This window comes from Pygoscelis adeliae, unplaced genomic scaffold (assembly GCF_000699105.1).
Source record: "Pygoscelis adeliae isolate BGI_AS28 unplaced genomic scaffold, ASM69910v1 Scaffold1, whole genome shotgun sequence".
NCBI lineage: Eukaryota > Metazoa > Chordata > Aves > Sphenisciformes > Spheniscidae > Pygoscelis > Pygoscelis adeliae.
The window spans coordinates 3,069,954-3,077,768 of NW_008824051.1; the positions used below are offsets into that span (position 1 = coordinate 3,069,954).

A 7,815-nucleotide genomic window follows, 5' to 3' on the forward strand; every position below is an offset into this window, starting at 1 on the left:
TTGGTGAGCTCCTCCGCCAGCTCTCTCAGCACTCTCGGGTGGATCCCATCCGGCCCCATAGACTTGTGAGCGTCCAGGTGCCGTAGCAGGTCATTAACTGCTTCCTCTTGGATTATGAGGGGTTCATCCTGCTCGCCATCCCTGTCTTCCAGCTCAGGGGGCTGAACACCCTGAGGATAACTGGTCTGCCTGTTAAAGACTGAGGCAAAGAAGGCATTAAGTACCTCAGCCTTTTCCTCATCCTTGGTGAAAAGGTTCCCCCCGCATCCAATAAAGGATGGAGATTCTCCTTGGCTCTCTTCTTGTCATTCTTGTCATTCTTGTCATTAATATATTTGTAAAAACGTTTTTTGTTGTCTTTAATGACAGTGGCCAGATTGCGTTCTAGCTGGGCTTTTGCCTTTCTCATTTCCTCTCTGCACAACCTAACGAGATCCCTGTACTCTTCTTGAGTCCTTCTAGAAGTAGAATGATGTGGCTTCCCTTAGGGTAATTTCTTCTTAAAATGTGCAGAAGCAGGTTTTTTAAGCAGATCTTTAAATTCATGTGGAAAAAAGATCTTCAAAATCAGTGACTGCCCTGCGTCTTCACTTGGGATCGCTTTCTTTTGCTGGTTGACTGGCACCTTGCTTTTGATTTGAAACATGTGCTGTTAGGTATCTCCAGACTGCAGAGAGAACAAGCTTAACTTCAGAGGGAAACGGAGACGGTAAAGATGCTCTAGCCAAGGATTTAAGTTCAAAACTGCCTGATCAAACCTAGCCTAAGGGAATTTTGTCCCTGCTTACGAATGGTGTACCTTCATCTGCTGCGGTAACTTCTCTTCTTTTTAGCAGATTCGCTTGTAGCGTGTTTGGCAGTGATGCATTGACCCTGTCCATATTAAAAGATGCCATTGATAAACCAGCAGAGAATACGCAGAACCTTTTTGTTCAAGTATCCAGTGTGGATCCCGCGGCCTTACTGCGTGTAACACTAGCAGGGCATGTTTCTTTCAACAGCTGTAGAAAACTGATTGAAGCTGGTCCTTTCCACATGCTTGCCTTGGCAGGGAATTAAAGCTTCAGGCTGCCAGCTTTGTGTGGAGTTTTTAAATATGTATGACCCAAACAAGGGGCCTGTTGAGAAAGGCTCTAATCCTCTTGCATATGAAACCTGGTATTCTGCTCTTCTCTCTTTGTGATGTTTCTGTGCTTTCAGATAGGCTAAATCTACCTTTGAAGTTTCATCTCTTCTTGTGTAAAATATACTTTAATAGGTGAACCTTGCAGCTGGGAATTAGGAGATACTGGTTCAAGCTGGACACAATGAGCAGTTCACATAATCATCCTTTGCCTTGGTTTCCCTGTTTGTAATGCAGAAAGAGTAATGTCCACCCTCCTGTACGCAGGTCTTTGAGCTTTGTTCTGGGTAACTAATTTAGAAGCCATAATGTAGTGTAGAACTTCTACAGTCTGGCGTGAAGCCCTGCTGGAAGGTATCTGTCTGGGGATGCTACAAATCCATAGGTAAGGAGTAGAGGCTTCCCTGTTTCTGATCAGGAATTCACAGGCAGAAATATATCTGCAGGCTGAAGAGATCAGATCAGCTGTGTGGGTGCGGGGAGTCCTGCCCAGTCCTGCCAGTCCCACTTGCACAGTCAGAAAATCTGTGTCTTAAGCAAATCTGATGATTTATTGCCTGTGATCTGTATGCCGGTGATCCTGATGTGTAAAGCCCTGATTTTCCAAGAACATTTGCGTATAATGGCAGACTGACCGTTTAGCTGCAAAGACACAAATGACTGCAAGGTGGGTGAGAACTCATGTAACCAAAAACTCTTTTCATAGAAGGCTTTCTTCATGCAAGGATCTCAGGGAGGCTGAATTTTTCTGGCCTCCCTCTTGAGGTGAAGTGTGTAGGTGTTACGTGCCACTAGGACCTGGGGAACTATGGAGGATCAGGAGGAAGACAGATTTTAAGAGATGGGAATCTCTTAGAGGCATATGTAGCAGTCCTTCCCCTGGCTGGGCCAGGAACTAGGGGATGTCTGTCCTGTAGGGTGACTGTAATTCCTTCTGATGGCAGAAATATTTGGAGTAGAGGGAGGAAAAATGCGAGCCGTTTTCAAAATGAAAATGCTTTGTGCTAAGGTGCAGCAGGTTGGCCATCGTTTCCCTTTGTAAGGGCAAGGTGTCTAAGACATTCAATTTTGGCATCTCTTGGAAGGAAATCTGAAAGGTTTTATCCATGCAGAATACAGTGATTCTCTGCTTAAATAGGATTTGATCCCATAGCCAGACAAAAGCTGGAGTATTGAGTTTTGCTGTGATAGACCTCCCAGGAGCCATATACAGCTCTTTAAAAACCCAAGTAACCTGCCACAAAACTGTCCGAGAGAGATCGTTATAAGACAGCACAGTTATAAAATACCCTGAAAGGCTGAATAGGGTTTTTCCCCCTCTTGTGATATTTGGATCTGAACTTCAGATACATCATTTTGAACATGGCCTTTTAAAGTAACTTTCTATTCTGTCCCTGTCATTTTTGGAGCTGTAAAGGAAAGCCAAAATACCAGGGAAGGGGAGCAAATGGAAAGGGGGAGCGGGGCTAAAGAGTAGGTTTTGATCATCTTTGCAAGAAGTGACATCATCTATAAGAACAAAAGTCTGCAGTCACTGCAACTGGAGACAGCTTTTAGTCTCCAATTCTATTTTGCCCCAAGCCAGCCAGCCAAATAAAAACAGTGAGATAAATCACTGCTGGCAGAACTTAACAGTTATGCAACATCCAGTGCACCATGCACCTATTTTTAGATCAGTTTTACACTAGCAGAATTTACTTTATGAAATCTGAAAAGAATGTCTGGTCAGAGGCCGGGGGGTAAAGAGGGTATTTAGAAAGTGCAAAATGTAAAAATACTTAGTACAAAGATGCGCTAGCAAACCCCACTTCGGCAACACCGATATCCTTTCAAAAGCGTTGGCTCGATCAGGCGTGGAAGTGAAGAGTAGAGGGTTTTTTCATCAGTATTCCCTTGAATTTCTAATCTGGAATTGCTTTTTAAATGGTTGACTATACACACTTTACCCAAATAGCTAACTATATGTGGTTTACTTAAAGCTGGGCTCCCCCACCATTTATGCTGTACTTTGTCTTTACCGGATCTGGAATGCAGTAAGCAGCAGCTCACCTCCTTACAGTACTGGCTGGTCAGATTTAAAGAAGTGGTGTTAACTGGAGTGCTCTGCAAAGCTGGCTGAGCTACAGAGATACTCCTCATCCTTTGTGAGATACCCTGGATTTCATGAGCTCCTGATAATTAGCTGGTATATGTTTCAGGTATGTTTTCTCAATCTTCAGTGAATTAGGATTGTGTATGCTGCTTGCTCCAGATCAAACTGAATCTTTTTCGGTATGTATGTTCACAGGAACATACACTGAGTTGTATTTCATTAGTTTCATTAGTTAAAAGCAATTTCAGCTTGCAGCACAGGTATGAATAACTGAAGATTAGTCTCACATACTGTGCCCTTTATCCAAGACCAGATGCGCATCTTCTCTCCTTTAAATTTGACTTTATCCTCTTACTCACTGTTGTAATTCTCCGTTAGTTTGTACCGTGTATAATTTTGTTCCCAAAGTTTTTTGCTCAGATTCAGAACGGATAATGATTGGGAAAAGTTTGACCTTTCAGCCTTTAGAGATTCTAGCAGATAAAACGTGCTCTGCATAGCTAACGTATCTTCGGGATGTCTGCCACAATTTGGACAGTTTTCAATCACGCCTTGAAGTGAATTAGCGTTCTGACCATTGCATGATCTGTATTGATCTTTTTTCCTCCACACCTTTCTTCTAGGTGACAATCTCGATGCTATCCATGACATAACTGTGGCATACCCCCAAAACATTCCTCAGACGGAGAAGCACCTTTTGAATGGAAACTTCCCAAAGGAGATTCACTTCCACGTCCAGAGATATCCGATAGAGACAGTGCCCACTTCTAAGGAGGAGCTGCAGCTTTGGTGCCGGAAGCGTTGGGAAGAGAAAGAGGAGAGACTCCGACACTTCTATGAAGGTGGAAAATGCTTCAGTGCAACAGGGCAAAGCATTATCCCACCGTGTAAATCTGAGCTCAGGGTCCTCACAGTTAAGTGCATCTCGCTCCTGTATTGGACGGTGTTCCCACTGGGTATGCTTGCACTACTGTACCTGTACAGCTTTGCACGATGGTATTTTGCAGCCATGATCATCTTTTTTGTTGTGCAGCAAAAGATATTTGGTGGGCTGGAACTAATTGAACTCGCTTGTCATCGGTATTTTAAAAAGCAACAGAAATTTCACGACACGAAAATTAAAAACAATTAGTTCTAGGGTAGAGAAAGATGTAAAAGTGGGTGGTTGTGAGATGTCCTGCAAATTTTATGCACAGGGAAGAATTTTTGCATGAGAATTGTATTTTACTATCGCCATTGTTAGACATTTGAACTTGATTCTGTGAAGAGAAAGAACAATGTTAGTTATTGCTACACGTGAAAATGGTAGTTTTTATCTCTGAATGTAATTTCAACATTGCTCTTGCAAGCAGCTAGCAACTGCATTCTGCTGTTATTAAGAAACAAATTGCTGGATTACTGAACAATCGTAAGGATGTTAATAAATGTGACATGCACTGAACTTTCATGTAGAAACCCAAACTGTCCAGCTAAGAGAGACAGATGTATGAGTTCTGTATAGTCACATTGTTGTGAAGTAAGCACCAGGCTTGGAAAGCTGGTAAGTTTAACAATGTTTTGATGGTAGGTGGAAGTTGGAGGAGAAGTTGTTCTGTTTCTTTTTTCTATTTCAAATATTCAAACTTATTTTAAAATAATATTTTCGCATAAACTTTTCCAAACACTACTGAACCTACCACTATTCAACCATTCTGGCTTGGTCACTCAGAAGGATTTTTAAGCCTTGCAGTCTTGTAGTACAGAAAACAGTGCTGGCTCTGCCTCCATTTAAGGCTTAACTGATTATTTAATAGACCTATGCAGCTAAGTTTTGATTTCTCACTGTTTCACGCTGTTTCGGTCTCCCTGTTAGCTGTGGGAGACTTGTTCCTACCGTAGTATACAGAGCTGCGGGATAGGGGAGCTGGTTTTTTGTTGTTTTATTGGTGTTTTTTTCTCGTAGAGGCAAAAATAAGTGTCTGTCTCTGAGTAGCTGGCAAATGTTTTTCAAAAAGGTGTCCTTGTAGACATTATTTGATCGAAAACATTTTATTTATTTTTCAGAGTAGGCAGGATATCTTTTTTTTTTTTAAGCATTTATTTTGGTTTTCACATTGTTTCCTTAGGCATTTCAAGTGTCCATATAGATAAGCAGGAAGACTGCTTGTTCCATGCGTGTCAGCCAGACCTGCTGAAATGCGTCTGATGCAATGGCTGTCTCCTTATAGGTACAAGAGATGGGTTTCAGACTTATCATAGCACAGGGAAATTGAGCTACCTCTTCCCTTTGCAGTGTTCTCATGATTGCCTGATGACATCATTGCTTTTCCAACCTCCTTTGCAATTTTTGGGGCGTTCTTTTGGGGCTCCCACTATAACGCTTTCCCTTATTTTCATGACATTCAGAAAATCTGAAGGCTTAAACTCAGACAAGGCACTGTCAAGTGTATTCCTTGTCATATATAATAAAAGTAATGTTCATGCTAACATAGTAAAAGACATAAACATTGCCAGCACTTAGGAGACACTTCAGGTTAGATTTGTTTTTCAACCTCAGAAATGTTAGACCATTTGATCAACTGTATTGCTGCAAAACCTTCCTGACTTACTAAATATTTGTTGTTCATTGCATGAAGGCTTGTCTGAGCTAAACCGAGATGGCCCGGCTCCATATGTTGAGTGGCATTGCCATGAAATGTGAAAGTACAGAGCGCAAAATGCATCTTGTACTGTGCTGAGTATCTCAAGCATTGAGTCGGCATGGTTAGACACATCTATTTGCTTCTAAATTATAACACTAAACGTTGTCTAATGTGTTTGTATCAAAGGCCATTTTTTAAATGAATCACCAGCCTCTATTCAACTGTCCCTTGCAAGGTGACAAGTATTTTTTAATCTATGCTTATAATAACTAATTGTTTATTATGTGGAAAGTACTTGAAGCCATCTGTTTTACTCTAATTTTTTTAATCCCTTTTTTCTTAAAAATAAATAAAACTAGGTTTATATTTAGGGTTATGTTTCTTAATGATTTTTTCATATTTATATTTGAGTACCTGACGACTGACAACTGGTGTTCCATTGTCACGAGTGGAAGGAGGTCCTTTCTGCACTATGAGGACTTTTTTTAACATAATTCTGTGATATCAAAGGCATGGTTGCAGCTTAAATCTGCACAGCCTGGTTTTTCTTCGCCTGATACTCTGCTTTGGTGCAGTTCCCTGCACATCCAGGTAACTCGCTGCAAGGGAAAACCTAAAAACCTCATTTATGGTTAGTGCAGAGGAGGCCTAAAAGGCTTCTTCTAGTCTGTCCTGAGCCATGGCTGTGCTTTCATACCAGGAGTAACCATGGCCACCCTACTCCAATAGCCTTAACGTAGTCTTCAGGAATGACTTCGGAGGACAGGTTATATATGTTGGTGACATAAATACCAGCTTTTCTCAGTCGTTCAGAGAACTTTGTGGTATCATCAAATGTATCGGAAACATCGGTGTGAGTCTTGGTCATGGAGCGGTGAAAGATTTACATCTGTGTGTGATTAGAGTTGGGCTCTGAAAATGAAATCAAATGCAATCCATCGTTGACCCTTACAAGGGGTTTTCTCCCAGCTGGAGCCAAACACGTAACCTACTGTAATGTGGTAAACATCCTGCAAATCTGTAATTCATCCTCCTCTGTCATGTATTCTGATTGAAGAGAAAGAATAATCTTCTTGTCAGCTGCTAATGTCACGTTTTCAGTGCCCGACTCCATGATGCGGGGCGGCACATGGTAAGTGAAGAATCCTCCTCTCACAGGGAAGGGTGTTGGCTTTGTGACTGAGGTATATTTTCAGATTATGTGCATCATTTTCCAGCTCAATTAGAAATGCAAGACAGGAGAAAAAAATTGAATAAAAAGAAAAAGCTTTGTGGATATAGAAGCTTCTTTGTTTAAAAAGTGGTTAAGGAACTTGGGGAAGATCTTTCTGTGAATGCTTTTTTTCCTCTTAGGTCAAAATGTAGCTTTTTATTCAAAAAGTTCTAATATACAGATTTTTTTGAGACTATTTTGTTCTTACCCTGTTTCCCTATCCAAAGTACACTGAGATGGCACTTAGGGACATGGTTTAGTGGTGGACTTGGCAGTGTTAGGTTTATGGTTGGACTCGATGATCTTAAAGGTCTTTTCCAACCTAAATGATTCTATGATTCTGTACTGGGTAAATCACTTTGAAATGTTTTCAGTGCTGGTAGGTTAAAGGTGCTAGTACTCCAGGAATCACACACCCCCCCTCTTTCATGGGGCGCATATATTGGCACAGAGACTTGTCTCACTCATTAGCATGTTTGTCACGGCTCACCTTCTCTTGTAGTCCCAGCAGCCGCACTGCTCAGCAGCGACTGCTCTGTCTACGGGACCTACAGGTCTTGCTAGGTCTTGCTCATCTTATTTGAGATCAAAGATGTGCTTTAAGGACACTGCTCTTGTTTGCTCAATCAAACGTTTCCCCATCAGCATCAGGGGTTTCTTTCTCTTTGCTCAGAACAGAAGGTTGAAATCCTGCCATCTGTGTTTGTCATCAAGCTCACCTGGGTAGCAGGACGTCAGACCAAGACATTTCTCTCTTGGCTTCAAA

At 41.6% G+C, this 7,815-nt stretch overlaps 1 protein-coding gene across 2 annotated transcripts in view; it reads left to right on the forward strand.

The window, feature by feature from the left end:
• Positions 1-7,073, forward strand: part of LCLAT1 (lysocardiolipin acyltransferase 1) — a 122,906-nt gene extending 115,833 nt beyond the window's left edge. The window contains exons 6-7 of one of the 2 annotated variants that reach the window (XM_009333628.1): positions 3,839-4,057; positions 5,321-7,073. In XM_009333628.1, the coding sequence (XP_009331903.1) occupies positions 3,839-4,057; positions 5,321-5,400 (299 nt within the window). In that variant the 3' untranslated portion in view covers positions 5,401-7,073. Of the gene's footprint in view, positions 1-3,838 lie in introns of both variants that reach the window. The other variant, XM_009333627.1, reaches the window with a different exon arrangement.
• Positions 7,074-7,815: the final 742 nt, after the last annotated feature.